The sequence below is a fragment of the Hesperophylax consimilis genome, chromosome 23 (assembly GCF_061612785.1).
Source record: "Hesperophylax consimilis isolate HC1 chromosome 23, BYU_Hcon_1.0, whole genome shotgun sequence".
In the NCBI taxonomy this organism is placed as follows: domain Eukaryota; kingdom Metazoa; phylum Arthropoda; class Insecta; order Trichoptera; family Limnephilidae; genus Hesperophylax; species Hesperophylax consimilis.
Window position 1 is genome coordinate 16,274,478 of NC_142858.1, and position 20,316 is coordinate 16,294,793.

The window sequence follows — 20,316 nt, forward strand, 5'->3', positions numbered from 1 at the left end:
TAATTGGAATACAAATGTATTATTATTCATATGATAAAACCCTGTCTCATTCTGCCTTCCTAGGGATGATAAGGATGGGTACCTATGGACTTGACTTTACACTCGTACACCGTTTTAAAGACAGTCTTCCCCGCCAGGAATACATGGCCAATTCATGCAATTCCAGTCTGTCACAATGCTAGTTATGAGAAGTTGATGGATCAAGAACTGAATTTCTTACGTCTGCCTGTGCATATTCGCACCAATCTCAAAAGCATGTAAAGTGATGAAAATACAATAATTATCGCAGTACAAGTAGTAAAAAGGAATCAAACTCGGTTATATGACATTCAGGTATTACCAAATATGTTTATTTTCCAAAATTTAATGATATCTTGAAATATTTTACAAATAAATAAATTTCATTCATAGAATTAATTACCTACAATAATTACAAGACCAAAATACATGTAGGTTAATGAAAATATGTACCAAGATTGAAAGAATACAATTGTTTTAATTCACGATTTTGTGGTAATCAAATAATACAGGTAACTAAATAATTATACCGACAAAGAATGAATTATGTGTGGTTAAAAATTACAACATTGAATATTAGTATTTTTGATACCAAGTGCTGCTACAGCATTCTACATTGTGTTTCATAAAGATGATCTTGCTTCGTGGCAAATGTCAATTATAAATTAATGAAATTTGGTCTTATGTATTCCTTCACTAGGACAGGGATTTATAGGAGGCACCAATTAATTCATAACTAGTGTCCTTGAAAAATTTAACTCCTTCAGTGCCGATTATTCCATGGGCGGACCGAGTCAGTAGCAAACTTGTATTTTGTATATTATCCACTTTCTAGTTATATGAATGTAGGTTCATGTGCATTATTATGAGTGTATAAAAAAACAACACAAAATTTTGCAGCATATGGGTTAAGGATCTGACACCACAAAGCAAACATCACACATTTATTTAACGGAAACATTGAAGTATAGTAGACACAAACAAATGAATCTCATTTTGAGAAATTTCTATATTGAAATGTTCTTAAATTGCACGGGGCCGGTAAATATAGAATAAAGAAAAATTTACGATATAAATACAGGTATCTTACATTAATTATATTATTGTTGCTGTTGAAACCAATTAATCTTGTAAATAAAACATATTATATTGATGATGAGGCAATACTCATCTTACTCATCAATTTACTGTAGACCGGACAATATAACATAGCAATTCCTTTGACGTACAGGGTTCAAATTAGCGATGAGTCGTTCATGAACGAGCCAAACAATTGAGCTTGCTCTTTTTGATGAGCCGTATTTGTACGACTCCCATTAAACTGTACGATGGCTCAATTGAACAGTATAACTTTTTGTCAGGAGATATTTTAGAAAAACAGCGCCATTAAAATTATCCAAGTATGAATTGTTATTACATACTCAGAAACGTGAACGGCATCTGACAGTTAGACATCTGGACTTGGACATATGTATCTACTAAGCAATGAGCATTCTGTGCTTGCGAGATATGGCTCCCCCGATACGACTCCCAGCTCCCCAACATAAACGTATGAATGATCGAATGACAAAGAAATTGCTATGCCTGTCTGGGCTATATTCATCACAGACAAAATAGACCCTTATATGCTCGGACATTTGTTGATGCTAAAGAATCTTCTCTCCTGTAGAAAGTATAATTTGAAGTGAATTAGATTCCAAGGGGCAATGAGAACAGTCAAAGGGTCGATTAATTGCAGCCCAGCTAACATAAACAAAATAACTGAACACACGGGGCAGTTTGGACATCATGGATATTTGGCACACGTCACATGGCTCCGTCATGACAGACAGATTGGAAACCAAAAAGGCCATTTGTTGGCCCTATTACCCTAGTGTCATAATTACCCCGATACACTTATACTAAAAAATTACATAGAAATTATATACTATTATTATGAATTAACAGATTTACAACAAAATTCATAAATGAAACTCAATTAGTACGACACTCATTTCAGATACACAATAATTTTGAAGCTGAACCCCATTTTTAATAATTTTTCATCAAAATAGTAATCAGAAATTAATACAAAAAGCGGTAAATAAATAAGCGGGTTCCAGTTTATAATCGATGGGCAAAAAAAAGGTACAAAATCTAATAGTAGTTTGAGTAAACTGATATAAAATATGGATTAAAAATGTTGCACTAAAATATCAATAAAACCCAAAAAAATATATTATGTACGTAAAATGTATTGGTTATGAATACATTTAAAAAAAATATCAATATTTAGTGAAGAGATCACTTGAATTACAAATGTATAGCTTGCTGAGTATTTCTTTCTTCAACAAGGGATGTTTCATCTGATATCTTAAAGATCAAACACACAACACAATTCTATCAATTATATAAATTGACACGAAATAAAAATATAATTAAGTCTAATACTACTTTCAAATAAAATATAAAGGACGGGTTGTTTCACAAAATTACAACAATTCATCAAATTTCAAAGTTAATTTTCAGATTCTGTAAGGGTTCTATTCAAGTTCTGTTATTGTATCACTATTGGCCAGTTATTACACAAAACTGAAATAATAACAGAACTTGAATAGAACCTTTACAGAATCTGAAAATTAACTTTAAAATTTTGATGAATTGTTCAAATTCTCTGAAACAACCTGTTCTTAGTCATCAAAAATAAAGTCAAATTATGTAAAAATTAAAACATTTTATATTATTTATATGATCTTAAGTTCGTTTAGTTAATCTTTGACCAAAGATGTTTATTAAAACTAAATTCCACTGTATATTGCGAACCTCCGGTAGTGTTAAATTGCTGAAAGTTGACAATAGATTATTCAGGACTGAGTTAACTGAAGAAAAGAATAATTAAGAAAATGCAGAGGGTTTATCTAACAAACGGAAAAATTAGTTTCTTGTTAAAATCAGAAGCCAAAATTGAAGAAAATATACTTATCATGCATTGCCAATAATATTTTCTTCATTAAAATTTTTTGGAAATATCTTAAACTACAAAAAAAATTCTTTGGCGTACAATGATTGGTCCTCTTAAGAAAAAAATTATCCAATGGCTTTTGAATAATGCACATTTGTAAAATATAAAGTAACTTTAACTCTTAGGAGCCAGAGACCTGCAATTGCAGTGTTGAAGAACGTTGTGTCCGTCACGAAGCATTGCAATTGCAGTGTCGACCTTATAAATTCATTTTGCCTTTGGATATTACTTTTACAGGGTTTGTTAAACACAAATATCAAAATGTCACTTTATCATGTATGGTATTGTCTTTGTGTTGGCCTTGACAAAAATGTATTTTTATTTATTGAATATTCTTGCCGGCTCCTACACGTTAAAGTCCACTTTAAAGATAGAAAAGAATAAAATTCATGACCGTATAAAAGTAGCATTTAAACCCCTCCAAATTATAATATTCGTCCAGGGTAGGGTACATAAAAATATTGCACAAAAGAAAATTAATTTTCATCATTGTCATTGAAAAAAAAAAATGAAAAAAAAATTACTTTATTTTAAAACACACTTTAGTAGGTTATATAGGTCGACCGGTTTCGGTTGCACTCAACCTCCTTCAGGACAATGGAAATATAAACTAAATTAAATACAGAGGAAAATTACAAGGCGGTAAATAAATAAAGTGGTTTGAAGAAAAGTAATTTTTTTTCATTTATATAATGTCCTACCACAAAGTTCTTCAATAATTGAAAAAAATAAAAGTTTAGTAGAACCGGCATTGTGACCTTTTTACTAGCCAATGTTAGAATCATTTAAATAAATTAAGAGGGGAGAACCCGCTTGGTAAAAGGGCATTCTAAAGTAAAGGAAATTAAAAGGATTCCATTCAGTCGGCCATTTCAATGTCATTTTTGTACTTCTGCTTGACAATGACCACCCCCTTCAGCTTAACGGAAATGTCGTCGTGCATGAGACGAGCGTGAGGATGCTGCTTGATGACGGACACAGGGTTGACTTCCCTCTTCTTGGTCTCAAGCACCACGCGCGGATTCAGCTGTTGCTTGGCGGGAGCTTTGACATTGGACCCATTCCCGTTGGCATTCCCGTTGGCATTCCCGTTGGCATTCCCGTTGGCATTCCCGTCGGCGTTCCCGTTGGCGTTCCCATTGCCGCTGCGGGGAGCTGGTGCCTGCGCCAGAGACGAGTTGCTGGACTCGTCGTAGCCAGAGTCGGAGGAATTGTCGCTGAACTTGCCGAGAGGCGTGTCATTGTCTTTGGCGGGGTTGTTACGTGCCGATGGGTGCACCGCACACGGCTTGAAGTACTTCGAGTCCAAGACCACCGAGCCATTCGGGCCTTTCCAGACAATGCCACAGCAAACGACCTCCCTGAGAAAAAATATTAAAAATAAGGAAATCAAAATTAAGAGAAATGTGTATCCACTGAAGATATAAACTGTTGGAAGTGTATTGTGGATGTCTCTGTGTGCCTGAAGAAAGGTCAATTTTAAATATATAAATTCTTTCTTGAACAGATAATCCATTTAATTGACCTGTTTGGGGCCTAGGGGTTGAAAGGTCTTGTAACATACTTCTATTGATTTTCTGTTCAGTGATGTGGACTTTGAAAGACAATGTACATAAACTAAAAACTAAGAAAGGTAGCAATTATGATATAATAATTAATGCAATGGTACGTACATCTTCCAGATGGTACTGTCCAGAAAGCCAACGTCCGACATGGCATTGGCGTTGAGGTTACGCACTGGCATGGCGGGCTTGCGACGCGCACGCACTACCACCTCCTCGTCGCTGGCGCCGTCATCATCGCTCCACGACTCCTCCGACATGCTGCCGGCTTCACCCTCCTCCTTGATGCGCTTCTCGCTACGGTACATTTCGTCTCGCTTCTTCTTGAACTTACTCATACACTTCATACCCGGCCCAGCCCGAGCATCAACAACCTGCAAAACAAACATTTTATAAACACTTAACAATTCTGATGGAAATTGTCCTATCTGAAGTGGACACTAGTTGTGATATCATGGTATCCATGTTGGGTGTCAGCTTGGGGTGTTTCAAACTCCACCAAACTTGAGCTCTTCATTCACCTCCAGATATACAAAGAGGAGCGAGGCCGCATAGAGTTTCTGTATTTCCACCAAAAGCACCCGCAACCATTCCTCCAAATTGCAAAGCTGAAGAGAAACGCTTAATATCAAAGCGTCCAGCATGTCAAGTGTTCATGGCTCTCTATGCCGCACAGGACCGTAATGAGTAAAGGAGCCTGATTCACTAGGGCAATTATTATTGTGAAAATGTTTTCATTTGTGAATAAAGGACATACATGGTGACCGGAAACTCATAGCAAAAGCGGTAAACTGGTGAATCTACATCACAAAGAGAACCCATAACAACTTTTTTTCAATTGGAGCATTTACATACTTTTCATTCATTTTTTTCGGCAACAGGGTTGAAAAACTTTTAGTGCAGGGTCTATGCTTCGACCCATTTTAAAATACATTAACCTATGAAATGTTAAGCTCCCGTGACCTAATACCTCTCGAGAGTTAGAAACCCACAAAAAAAAAGGTATTATTTCCATATAACCGATTGGACAGGCTGGCGCTCAACGAGCATAAATTTTTCGTATCCAGATACTTTTGGTACTTGAGAAGTTAAGCAGTTGATATTAATTAACACCCCAGCGACTGATATTTTAAAATTTAACCTAAAAAATTCCAAATTCGGACTTGATTTACTCGAAAATGAAAACTCAAATCAAAAAAAGATATACCACAAAAACAACTTCAAATGCGAAATAGATTTACCAATTTCCCGCTTGTACTACGAGTTTCTGGACGTCATGTATAAAGGAGTCTTCCATAAAATTAAAAATGAATGAAGTAAGGACAAAAGCGGTAATCCGTAAAGTCTAAATTATTATAAAATAAAATGTACTCACGTGTCCCCAGTGTCTCTCAGAGCCAGCAGGTAGTCGCTTAAAGCGCTTAACCAGCAACACACACGCGTTACAGATTTCCCCTTGTCTCTGACTGGAAAGCTGAAAACACTCCTGGAAGTCGTTTTCGTATTTTCTGGAATCTGTGAACCTCGAACTGTAACAAAAGAGACATAACATTATTTAAACAAACATGAAAAAGAAAACAATGGAAGAATGAAAAGAAGAATGGAAGGTACCTTACCCTTTGAGGAAAAAATTTAGAATGACAACGCTTCGTTAACGCATTCAAGACTAGTAGATTCTTGCTAAATCAGCTTTGATCAAAGTAGTAGGGATTATTCTAGGAATTTCTACACGTTTTTTTGACAAAATGCTTACGAAGCATCTGGCAGAATGTAAAAGAACAAAACAGTTTTCTCTGGAATTGACAAAAATTGCTGACTGTTAAACAATCTATTTTTGTAGTGATAATGCTAGTCAGCAATTGAACAACACTTTCTAGGCCGCGTATTTTCACCATCAATTGAATTGAGGTTATTCTTTTTGAATATGTAAGAATGATTATTTATTATTATATTTTCAAAATAAAACAATGCATTTTGTAATTAATTTTAATTTAAGTGTAATTTTGTTGTTAAAAACGGTTTCTTACACTTGACTCTAAACTTAACACCACGCTAGACACGTAGTTTAGATAGGAAACACAAATAGTTTGGACTCAGCCGATTAGCTGAAAATATCTCCACGAACGGAGTTTGTACTCGAAAGTGCCGGCCAACTGGAAGAAAAACACATACCGAACAGTATCTGGACATGGTCTGGAGTTATAATTGTTATCCTGCATTACCCGCCTCACAACGCTGCCCAACTGGGTGGTGACATAGCTCACTGCCTTTACACTGTACAGTCAGGGGCGCTCTTATGAGGTGTCACATAATAATAAATGTAAAAAACACGGCGGCGTTTGATAATACCAGTAGACTCTATGAACTCATTCTTAAATAAATTTGGATATACAAATAAAAAACTGAACAAAGGTTCAGGTTATAACTCCTACCAAATTTGAAATAGAGAGTCACAGACATATTGGTAATCTCCTACATTTCAAAATTTTAACAAAAGCTGGCATGGACTGAGAAACGGCAGTAAATGGGGGCCATTATTTGAAGTTGCAATGTGAAAAATTAAAAATGGCACTAATTGCTAATTTGTAACAATTTCAAATGTAACAGGATTCAAACACATGTGCCAAAGTATAACAAAATCAAAATTGAAATCAATTTCTCCGTTATAGTGTTATGTTGAACCTTATTAATAACGATATCATGGCATACAAACACCACTTGCCAAACCCACCACATGGTTGCTGATTTTTTTCAAATATTAACTCAACACAGGATGTCGTGTTATCTTTAGGGATGCTGGATGTAGGGTCCTTTCAAGAAAGGAAGATGCGCATCAGGGACTTGAAGAGAGTCATGTTTTGGGAGAGAAAACGACAAGGGATAAAAGCCGGTAAATTGTTTCAAAATGAAGATTTTAAATACAAAAATGATTTGTATAAATGACAATGACAATGTCAATTGGGAATCTTTTACCTGTAATTATTTGAAAATTCCAACCACACTTGCAAAGAGCGAGTGCGCAGGGGATGGCCAGTGTCTCACAGGGCAGTGTATTTTACTTATCACATTTTGGATATTAAAAAAAAAGTTTAATAATATGTACATACAGGGTATATCAGCACATATCTGAAATATTTTAACCAGTGATTCCTGGGCATATTTGTAGTAAAAATATAGATGTCATTTTGCTGTTTAATGACATTTATTTCATTTAAAAACAACAAAAAATCCATTACATTTCGCCTCTCGGTACAACGTAGCTCATCACTTCATAACCACTGAGTCTCATTCCAGCAGCACCGTGCAGACGCGTTAGCCATTATGATCACTGGCGACGTGTGGTAGAAAGAATTAAAAAAGTTTTTTCTTCATATGAAGCGGTTACTTTGTGATGTGACATTATAATTTAAAATTAAACAATAACTTTGTAAACATCACTTATAGGTAAATACTTAATGCCGACCGGGTTTCGCTACAACCGTAGTATAAGTAAGTATTTACCTATAAGTGATGTTTACAAAGTTATTGTTTAATTTTTTTTTTAAAGTTTTAAATCGAAAAAAAATATCATGCAGCAAAATGACAGTTACCTTTTTTACTACAAATATGCTCAGGAATCAGAGGTTAAAATCTTCTGTGTACTTGCTTGTTTATGCAATATATATGGAAGGGGTAGGTATGCATTCGCAAAGACTCGGTGGATAGGAAATCTCAAAACATGCAATTGCTCTACCTACCCAATGTACCATCCCAATGACCAGTTGTTGCGAGATGTCAAAAAAATGACATTATGCTCATTTGCAGTTCTGCAGAGCTCAGTATAAAATAGTGCCTCAGACAGGGAGGACTGACGTTTGACATAACCGCAACCGTTAAATACAACCAATAAATTATTGTGAATATAATTTAATATTCATATTTTAAGTGCATCCAGAATCTGGCAGGCTGGCCCCAACTGCGAGGGGTGATTTCCATTGTTATCCTATAATCCATTCTGGTCTTTTCTTATGTTCCAAAAGCCCAGGTTTAAGCATTGAGGAAACTGTCTATCAAGTTTAAAAATAAATTGTCCCATTTTAAGTTGCGATTAAGATAGTTCTGGGACTGATCCTTCGGGTGTGTTGCGTAGGGCTTATTACAGCAACACCAACTAATAGAGTGGAGTTGCAGTTTCTCTACACCATTTTTTTGCTTCTTTTGAGCCTGGATTACCAACAGGGTATTTAAATTAATATATAGGATGCCAATAAATATTATTTGCTCTTTATACTTCGCTAATTAGTATGTACTAGGCTACGACACGCGTTTGTAATTATTGTGATTCTTAATTCATTTTGATTCCTGCATAGAATTAATCATAATGACAAGCGATGGTACGTATGATTTTAAAATTAAGTTACTAGAATCGAAGATTAATTTGATGCATAATAATATTAATGATTTATATGAGAGAGTGAAAATTATTGCAGATAGAGAGACGAGAAGTTCATAGGAGTTTCTTAAACAAACGGTTAATATAGCTTCATATTATACTCAATTTAACACGTTTTGTGATGAATTTCATACGCTTCACTTAAAATAGGAACAAAACTACGTCGTTAGTTTTGATTTATATGAATAAATTCAAAAGCAAATACTGCTTTGTAGTTTCTATGCGCAAAAACCTTGTAGCCAAACAAGATTCATCACATGATCGGCAGAAATCAAAAAATCCAAAATTTATTAAGCTCCCACTTATCGATGTCATCATTCGATGGTAATCAAGAGAATTAGTCGATATAATATATTATGAAGCATTTAAATTAAATATTCACTCGAATGAAAATTTTAATGCTTCGCAAAAGATGCTATATTTGATAGGCAAACTCCAAGGAAAAGTTTTATTGGTTTTTGGGGGAGTAATTTCGAATTAACAAAATTATTTTCTAATTTGGGAAGCTCTCAAAAAGAAATATCAAGACAAACGGGTGCTAGGAACTTTTTACTTGAACAATATTTTGAATTTAAAACTATTGGCACCTAGTTTTCCAAACGAGTCAAATAATTTTATTGAACGATTTGCATCTTCCATATCGGTAATGTATTATTGTAACAATCAGGTATTGATGACCTAACGGACTTTATAATATTACATATTAGATATACAGTTAGCGCAAAATTTCGATAAGTCTATAAGGGAGAAAGATATACCTACGTATAATGATTTGATAGAATATATTCGTTCGCATGTCAAAGTTCTTCAACGAACTGAACAAAACGATGGTAAAGTTGTTGAAAATAAAAACAAAGGTACGCATTCATTCGCTGTGGTTGAACTAATAATAATAATTATTATCATAAATACAGTAATAAATGCCAGAAATACAAAAAAAAAGTCTCTTTCAGTTTGTAAAATTGAATAACTTTTGTGTTGACTGTTTGAGTGATAAACATAAGACTATGAAATCGGTTTGTAGAATTTGTAAAAAAATGTCCTCACACCGCACTGAATTTTGAGAGCATGGTGAATGATTTACAACATAATTTAATCAGCTTAAATATTTGTAATAAATTCACGATGGGTTGTTTTGGAGAATTAGAAAAATTCATCAAATTTCAACATTCATATTCAAGTCCTGCGAAAGAATTCTTCAAGTTCTGTTTTTATTTCAGTTCTGTCAAGCAACTAGCCTATAATTATATAATAACAGAACTTAAATAGAACTTTCACGGTACCCCTAAGTCTCAATATTACTCCTTTAAATAATTCGGTAATCAAAATTGTCAGTCAGACATGTTGCATTGACGTTTAAATCACATGTTTCTGAAGATAAACAAAAAATCACTCTATTAGTGGTCGACAAAATCACTGATAAGTTTCCTACACAAAATGTGTGCACAAAGTTATTTGAGCATTTAACAGATGAAAACTGAAATGTTCCATCAGAAGTTGTTATTTTCCTGGGTGCGCAATTATTTCCACATATTATACTAGGAAATAAGGTTTTATCTAGATATAATACGAATGCACCACCTACTATAGAGACAGTATTCGAATAAATGTAATGGGTGAAATACCTACGTGTACGTCGGAGGTTTCGTGGACGTTCATCCCCATAACCAACGTAGATTTATATAATGCTTTATCCAAGTTTTGGACGATTTAAGACATGCCTACTAAGTCGATTATGAGTGCTGAAGACGTGGAATGTGAAAAAATGTACCTTCAGTCTGTCCGACGGGATGTAAATATTTAGAACGGAAATTTAATACGATGCCAGAATTGCATCGGAGTTTTAGTAAAGTTTTTTCTGAACATCTGGAAAATGGATGTATAATGTCTGAGGTTCCGTCTTCATCTAATATTGATGAGGCATATTTCATTCCTCATCACCCAGTAATTCGTAAAAATAAATCAACAACTAAAACTCGTGTTGTATTAGATGCCAGTACAAAGACCAGTTCAGAGTTTTCACTTAATGATATTTTGAATACTGGTCCAAACTTGCAATCTAATTTATTTACACTTTAATTAAATTTCAATTATTCGCTATAGCATTAACCGCAGATGTTAAGCAAATGTATTTATATATAATGGTAGCGGAAATAAAACAAACATAATAAACAAATTCAACATGAAAAATTTTTGATTGAAATTGAATGAAAGTTTGATTTGAACTGTTCACGCAGTTCTTAGCAATGCGAACTCTAAGGCAGGTAGCCAGTGGTGAGAGAAACTGTCCTACCACGCAACTATAGATTTCTCGGATAATTGTAGCATTTTAGGATTAAAATGGGATCCAATATCTGATTGTTTTCAATTTATGATTGCACTATAAATATTATCGCCTTTGCAGATGCTAGTATGAAAGCAGACAGGTGTTCAGTATATATTCATGTCACAGATAAGGGTGGCAACGCTAAGAAGAATTTGATATGTTCCAAGTTCAAGGTAGCCCCTCTGAAAATGTTGGCACTCGATCTATTGGAATTATGCGCTGCGTTCATTTTATCTAGACTCGTTAGATCTATTATAAATACTTATAGGAATCGCGTTTTGATAAACGATTTATTTACTTTTTCAGATTCGAAAATAGCAAATAAAAAATTATTTGGATTCACTCTTCCCCCATAGGTGGCAAACTTTTGTAGCTAATTAAGCTAGTGAAATTCAGGAAAATCCTAGAGATTGTCTAGATTGATTGTTTTGATGCATCAGGAAGATGCGCCTCCGCTTTATTAGCCGGTGACTGTTGATGAGCAGTTGTTCCCGGGTAAAGACGGAGTAGTTCACGTAGCACTCGTAAGCACCACTTCCAGGAGCTTTAAACGACCAGTAGTGAAATTGTTTCCTCTGCCTACACAATAACTATTCATATCTTTATTTATTTATTTTTTAATTTTTCATTCTTAACTATGCAATATCAAGCGTAATTATAAGATTAAACAGTTCATGTTACTTCGTTTTACACTTTGATTCTTTACATTATGTTTAAAGTACCTACTATTTCGGTAGATACTTCCAAGGCCGGGAGAATGTTCACGCAATGTAAATGGGATTGGTAGGTATGCATTCGCAGACTTGGTGGATAGGAAATCTCAAATCCTGCAATTGTCCTACCTACCCAATGTACAATCCCAAAATGTCACCATGACCAGTTATTGTTGCAAGATGTCAATAAAGTGACATTATGCTCATTTGGAACTCTGCAGAGCTCAGTATAAAATAGTACCTCAGACAGAAAGGATTGACGTATAGCATTACCACAACCGTGGAATAAGTTATTGTGAATATATTTTAATATTCATATTTCGAGTGCATCTAGAATCTGGCAGACTGGCTCCAACTGTGACGGGTAAGTTCCCTTTTATCCTATAATCCAATCTGGGCTTTTATGTTAAAAAACCCAGGTTTAAACATTGAGGAATCCTGCCCATCAAGTTAAGCAGATGCATTAAAAATAAATTGTACCATATTTTGTTGCGATTAACATAGTTCTGGGACTGGTCCTTCGTTTGTGTTGCGTAGGGCTTATTCCAGCAACACCAACTTATAGAGTGGAATCGCAGTTTCGCGACACCAGTGCTGATGCACTGTGTAATTAGTGTTTGTAAATTATATTTTTAAATGAAGGTTGATTTGATTTCTAACACAATTTTTTTAAAAAGACTGTCAATATTTATTTACTAAGTGCATAATGTTGTCTGAAAAAATGTAAATAGCATGTATGTGTTTGCAGCAGTTGTCTTGTTTATCAGAGCAGTGGAAAGGCATTCCAAGAGCACAATGGCTAACAGAATATGCTGGTTGTATAAGTAAGGTTCTAAGCAAGAACTGAAATGGTATATCTTTTCGGCAGTAGAATAATTTGTGTCTGTAATTAATTATATTCAACAACTAATTCGGATTATGTAAAACACTGAAAATGATTAAACCCAGCAATAATCAACATTACTGAAAAGTACAAGAGTAGTTTGTATTGATACTTTAAGCATTTGAAATATAAAAAGTGATTTTTTTAGATTTCCACGGCCAAAAGTATTATAGTGATTTGTTTTTGGGGTATTATGCCGTGTTGCGCTACCTCCTTTTTTATTGAACGTTTCGGACAGCATGCAGTGTCCATCATCAGGACAGATGTGTAATCTTCACGACTTAGAACAGAGACTTAGACACTGAAATGCTGTCAGAAACATTGGCTAAAGGAGGTAGCAACACGGCATAATACCCCAAAAACAAATCACTATAATTTGAAATAAACATCCAGTACATACCAGCAAAATTTTATAGACAATATTCCGTGTAAACGACACATGTATAATAAACTGTTAAAAGTCTCTAGGATCGGTTTTCTTTTTGTAAAGAATTACAATAACACTTTTTGGCTTGACATTATACATAATTAGTATCATTATTAATTATACTAACCACTCTATTAGAATTTATATATTATTACGTCAACTGTTTCGGTTATATCCTAACCTTCGGGACAGTATTATTTATAATAAAACTGGCATGAAGAAGGTTAGGATATAACCGAAACTAGATGACATAATGTATAAATTCTAATAATAAGTGATTCAAAATAAAACACTATTCACACTAATAAATAGACAAAACAAAGAGAGTACCTACGGATAAAGGACAAAGATGGAACTGTCCAAAACTTTGCTTTCAAATACACTAAAAATATTATAATTTTTAAATAAGTTGTATTGTTGTAGTGTTTTCCAGAACAGAAAATACTTATCAAGTCTCCTGCTCCTCTCGGGCAGGACTGAACTTCACGCATTAAATGTTGCAAGTGCAAGACTGAACTAGGACAATTTAATAATTGACAAGCAAAGATCTGCAAAAGAAGTACTACGGGTACCATTGTAATTGGGATATACACAATGATAGATAGATACACGGCGGATACGGTCACAATCAGACCAATAAAGGGGGATCAGTGATGCATTTAAATTAATTTGCACTGCAATCATGACACCAATACTTACTGCCAACCTACAGATTTACAATCGCCGTAATGGTAATATTGTTAAGTAGCACGGTCTTAATTGATTAGGGAGTTAAGAGCGACGCATAACAGATATTAATTAGTGATTTAACTTATTTAGTCAATCGAATACTGTTAATTCTACTGTATAGAAGATGTCCCTGAAGTGATGGTATAAATTTCTCTACAATTTATTCCACCAGAGACAATGTTTATAAAATAATCTTACTTATCAGATATTAGTAGTTAGCAAAAAAAATAGACCATTGTACTTGTGCTCGAGGCATGAGAATCAACGAACTACAGACTTGAGGGTGATCAGAGCAGATCACACTACCATCGCATGTCTAGGCTTTCTTCAATGCCTTAGGAGAAAGTGAACAGAATTAAAGTGCAATCAAGAAATTTGGCAGTGTTTCATAAAAATAACTCAATAAGTTGGGCTTAACATCGAATCACCGCTACTCTTCGTAGAAGTCGCAATGAGGGTGGCTTGGACATGTACTAAGAATGTCAGAAGACCGACTATCACTAAAAATACTGCATTCATTTCCAGAGGAAAGACGTCCGGTGGACCGCCCCAAGTGAAGTTGTTAAAAACAACTCCTGAGGCTGCACAAAGAGACGCTGAGGCCGCAAAAGCAGCGCAGAACGGGAAAGTCTGGAGGCGCTTTGTCGAAGTCTCCAACCCCAACAAGGCAAAGATGAGAAAAGATAATTAAAATTAATTTTACTCCTTTGTTTCAAGCCGATGCAAACAAGTGGTGAGATAGCAGAGTGGTGACAAAAGTATACAGAAGAGAAAATGCAGGAAACACCAGTTATTTATTCAATAAGTTACAGAGAAATAATATTTAATAAGGTTATTTATTTTATCCTTATAATAAGTATGTGGGAAGTCATTCATTTAAAATTAAAATATTTATTGATCATGAAATGTTAAATATTATTCATTAAATAATTTAAGCAATACTAACTAATCAAAAACTACAGCTGGGATAGTGTACCCATCAAATATACAAACCTAGAGACTAGCCCAAAACGAGATGCAATTACTTAAATTAGCTCAATAAACCCATTATGCTCTGTAACATCAGTTATCAGTCCAAATTTAAATAGGTAATCGTAGGATATTCAATAATTTGGCTTCATTTATTCAAGCCAAAACTGTCCAAAATGTGTCACGCAAACAAATTCCTAATCATACTAAAAACATTCCACTCAATTTGCAATATCGAGCCATGATCGACAATAGATCACAACTGATAATTTGCAATATCGAGCCATGATCGACAATAGATCACAACTGATAATTTGCAATATCGAGCCATGATCGACAATAGATCACAACTGATAATTTGCAATATTGAGCCATGATCGACAATAGATCACAACTGATAATTTGCAATATTGAGCCATGATCGACAATAGATCACAACTGATAATTTGCAATATTGAGCCATGGTCGACAATAGATCACAACTGATAATTTGCAATATCGAGCCATGATCGACAATAGATCACAACTGATAATTTTTCTCAAATAGCTTTTTATCATAAGTGTCCTAAATGACTAGACCTACCACCTAAATATTTGAGAATATCAAATTATCGCAAAATGGAATCTGTGCCCTGTAAACTTTATTGCATATTACAGTTGCATAAAATGGGAGTTTAGAAAAAATATCATAAGGATGAATAGATGAATTATTTTTTTGCGCCCGTGCATATGCAATAAGAATAAATAGTTTTGTCCTTGTAAAACTCAATTCTTTCAAGAAAGGCATACAAATACAATATTGGATTGAATCACCGATACAATTTTGTATTTGTTAGCCTTTCCTGAAAGAATTGAGGATTTATACGGACAAAACTATTTATACATATTGCGTACGGCCACAAACAAATTTTTCTCAATATTTTAAAGAATAACTTGCAAAAAAAAAACTGTATTTTCATAAAATAATTAAATTAACGCCATTTATGAACGCATAGATTATAATGTATGTTACTTTTACCCTTAAAGCTAATTTCTGAGATGCTGCATGAGTTACTCCATTCTGATGAGTACCATCAGTCTATTATATTTGAATCAGTAATACTTCTTGTGAGTGAATAGCGCAACAATAAACTTTACTTAGTATGATTTAATTAGATCCTTTATCAGAGGACCGTTTGTACCTTTGAGTATATAAAATAACTTGGTGGAGAAAAGCCCAGTTATGTTAAATTATCAGTGCGTAAACGAATTTGTGAGCTAAAGACTGATGGGATTGCAAATCATGGGAGATATGACAGAGGTACAAATATTGGGTCATTTTGGGTACTTGTGGTGGGATAGGATGAAAGTGCATTTGGGTTTCATTTTGCAGCATCAAAAAAAGTACCTGCAATACAGGATTCAAGAAATGTGAAGACAATCCCGCAATTTATTTATGCAGTAAAGTTGTAAGATAAAAACGCTATATAAATTAATATCCGCCATATAAGATCGCACACAAATTACACGCACATTATCACTTATGGTATCATCATCTTATAATTATCACTATGCAGAGTATGACACTGTAACATACACATATTCTAGTGGTCTAGTTAAAAAGGTGTTGTTAGTTATTTAAAAAATATGCAAAAAAAAAAAAAAATCTTAAAGAAAGCAATCCCTATATTTTCACTCAATTTACTGTACTAACGAGGGATGCCGATAGAGACTATTAAAAAGTACTTATATTTTATCCAAAGATTCTGCAAAAACATTGTAAAAAATAATTATTCATTTTGGAGAAAAATTTGGCAGCGATACCATTTTGCATATTATGGTTATTATATTTCATGTGACTTACCTATTCATGTCTTTTGCAGTGTAAACCAAAAAAAAAAAAAACAAATCCTCCTAGATCACAAAGCTAGGACACTGAATCAAATCAGCTTCCTAACTTGTAAGAGATCCTACAAAAAAAAATATTTAAATACTCTTCAATTTATTCTTATTTATTAAAACATTTAAATTTTTTTTTGTTAATTATTAAATAAATAAAAAATACATTTTTTGAAGGTTCTCATTCAAGTTAGGAGGCCAATTTGATTCAGTGTCCCGGCCTTTCTAAGATCTAGGAGGTTTTGGTTAACCCCTTTTTACCTATCATCATTGTGCTTTATGGTGACCGGATAAATCATCACAGTGATAATTCATCACATCTTTAAAAAGTTATATAAAGTCATGGAAAGTGATGAAACAAAAACTTTATTAACTGGGTTAAGTAGGTGAGGTTAATTTTTTTTTGCATTGTTTCTAATGACTTTATATCACTTTTTAAAAGTGTGTTGAATTGTCACTGTGTTGAGTTATCATGGAACCGTGCTTTATACATCCATAAAACCTATTTTACAAGAGTGGACCATGGTTAACCTAAACAACAATATATTTATATATCATGGGTGTAAAATAATACAATCAATTAAATCTTTCCTTTACTGGTAAATCTCTTTAGTAACCCATCAAAATACACTGAGACCATATGACACTGCATACATACCTACACAAATAAAATTAGCTTCCAATCTCTTATAAGTGAACCTGCCAATACTGAACCGACTATTTCAGGAACTATTGACTTACTTTAGAAGATTATGAAGGATGGAACCAGTGAAGGGTAGAAATATGCGCAAAGAGGGGATGAATGTATATTGTTGCCTAATGAGTTTCATGGAGTCTTTTTCAGGTCCACATGCATTTACCAATCCAGTGTCCAATTTAGGAAAGAACACAAGGCCAGTATGTCACAGTATAGGAAACATAGAAGTATTTAGGTGCATGCCAAATAAAGTAAAACTGATACAATATTAATATACAAGTAAAACCTTATTTGTAATCAGGAGATAGATTTATGTACAGATAAGTCTTTGGTTTAAAAAATGATAATGTTACAAAAGCACAACATTAAATGATACTAATAATGTCACGATTTTTGTCTTGAATTTGTATTGAACGTCTTCTAACATACATAATATCATTCCTCTGGAAGAAAATAATTAACAAAGTAATGTTTTCTGCCAGAACAGGGACAATATGATACAGGGTGAATCAGTGCATTGGACAACTTTGAAAGTGCCTAAAGTCAATAATTTGCAACCAAAGTAGAAGTATGCATTTGTCAGTGGCTTTTCTATGTTTTTCATTTTCTAAGACAATATTTAACATGAGATTGACACGGTTTTTTATTATTATTTTTAATTTTTTTTTAAAGCAATTTAAAATTGACTGATTTACCCTGTACCAGATATGGGAACTGTAATGTGTGTTATGAAGCGTCGGCGCGCAAAGCCAAATTAAGCCAAAAACCCAGAAAATTATTTCAGAAAACTGAGAAAGAAAACTCAATTATTCATTTAAGAAACCCGTGTACATAAATGCACATAAACTATTCAATAAGGTGCCCGTCACCGGCGTCCAGTAATTCGTCCAACCAACTAGAAACTTTTATATTTATACCTGCTTGATTTGGCCTTGCAAATACAACATCCTGCCGACGAGCGGTACACTTTGGGCTTATGAAAAGAAAACATTCTGCTATTCCCTGGAAAAAGAAAAAAAAAGCATTTTGAACAAACAAACAGCAAAAAAAAAAGCAAAAAAAAGAAAAACAATGAAAATAGAAAAAGCATTTTCAAACAAAAGAGACATTACAAAAAAGCTTTCTAATACACAGAACAGAAAGATTATTAAAATATATTCTTGAAATGACATGACATTTAATGGTATTCTTGTGTATTGATGAAGTATTGAACAGCTCAGTGAACAGATGTACAAATGTATGGATTCGAGAGATAGTCAGGTAGATATGATGGAAGTCAAGTGAGTGCATAAGAGCAATAATATTAATATTAATTATAATTAATATTAATTCATCATATTTAAATTTGTTGTGAATTCTTTGATTCCCTTGGCAAGAACATGAACTATTATATATAAGTTATGGTGAGGTGATATTATGGACACACGTAAAATGAAAGGAGAGATACTGCATCAGGAATAGTCGCCAAGTCTACATCTACAACAGATCACAACTCCCAGGAAATGTGAAGAAACTGCAAATAACAGGTGGTCTTGATCCTGTGGAGACAAAGAATATCTGCTGCAGAAGATCAGTAATAAATACCTTGTTGGCGAGAATTTTTTATTTATAAATTACCTGAAAATCATAATCTTTGCATGGGATTCCGAAAGGTTCATGGTGTTAAGACACAATTTTCAAAAAATATATATATATATATTTTGTGGCAGTGTAAATATCAAAGAAATACGTCCTCCAACAAGTGAAGTGAAATGAAACAACATGAAATTTAAAATCTAATCCAAAATCGATATTTATTTGAGGCCGGAATCGAGAAAAGGCTGGAAGTACGGCGTGGGTTTGAAGGTACGAAAGACACATAACATACCTATGTAGGTACAACCGATCGAAGCATTGTTTGCACGGGTTTGCAATTGCGCAGCAAGTAGGACGTAAAAGGGTGTAGCATGCATGCGTTGCACAAATGGAACTTTCATCTTCCCTACCCAATCTCGCAAACGAAAGCACGCAGAAACCAAAAACAATCGGCTAACCGGGCTTGGCAAAGCTTCATTTAAAGCTAAACATTATCAAATATAACGTACACAGAAAGGGGTTGGACTAATTACTAATAAAGAAATATCGTGAATCAGCACTATTTCTACCATAATTTTATAGAAATAATCGTAATTTCTGTAATAAATTAACCACAACCGGCCATGAAGCTTTAAAAAATGAGCAGACAGACGCTTTCATTAAACGGTGCTCAAAACGTAATTCTACGAGGAATCCATTTGCGACACAGCTTTAATAACATTCATCCGGATACATCATCAAAGCAAGTTTATATTTGAACGCTAATCAACACCAAACTTTAGTATAAATCTTTAAACAATTTCAATACTCACCGATGTCGCGAACGTGTCGGCCGTTTTAGACAATTTATTTCAGATTGCAGGATGCTTTATGCGCATCTATGCTGCGCAGGTTTCTGTCAAAAATATACAAGCTTTGTAGGTGCTACATGCGTTTAAAAAGAATACTAGCATGCTAAAGTGAAGCACACATGATTCTGAAATTTGATTCCAGTAGGTAGATACTCACATTATTAAAGTCATGTAAGGAATCAAATAATCACTCATCAAACTCTAGCACAGCTTAACTTAGCATACCAGCGAGTATCTTCGCTTAGAGGCAAATCA

General features: G+C 34.0%; 1 protein-coding gene across 2 annotated transcripts; it reads right to left on the reverse strand.

The window, feature by feature from the left end:
* Positions 1-335: 335 nt before the first annotated feature.
* On the reverse strand, positions 336-20,086 carry LOC149412369 (SIN3-HDAC complex-associated factor-like). 2 transcript variants are annotated; one of them, XM_089646178.1, is made up of 5 exons: positions 20,023-20,086; positions 18,553-18,637; positions 5,957-6,110; positions 4,693-4,955; positions 336-4,380 (listed from the first exon to the last, which is right to left on the reverse strand). In XM_089646178.1, the coding sequence occupies exons 2-5, from the start codon at positions 18,624-18,626 to the stop codon at positions 3,879-3,881; spliced, it is 993 nt and encodes a 330-aa protein (XP_089502304.1). In that variant the 5' UTR covers positions 18,627-18,637; positions 20,023-20,086; the 3' UTR covers positions 336-3,878. The 2 variants fall into 2 exon arrangements, with proteins under 2 accessions (XP_089502304.1, XP_089502305.1); XM_089646179.1 differs by lacking the exon at positions 20,023-20,086 and adding an exon at positions 19,062-19,109.
* Between the last annotated feature and the right edge of the window lie 230 nt (positions 20,087-20,316).

Excerpts from the sequence above, each read along its gene's own strand:
- LOC149412369 (XM_089646178.1), bottom strand. The coding sequence starts at position 18,626 with ATGTTTTCTTTTCATAAGCCCAAAGTGTACCGCTCGTCGGCAGGATGT. Across the intron at positions 6,111-18,552 it reads TGCAAGGCCAAATCAAGCAG|TTCGAGGTTCACAGATTCCA; the intron begins GTATAAATATAA and ends CTTTTGTTACAG. Across the intron at positions 4,381-4,692 it reads GACAGTACCATCTGGAAGAT|GGAGGTCGTTTGCTGTGGCA; the intron begins GTACGTACCATT and ends ATTTTTTCTCAG.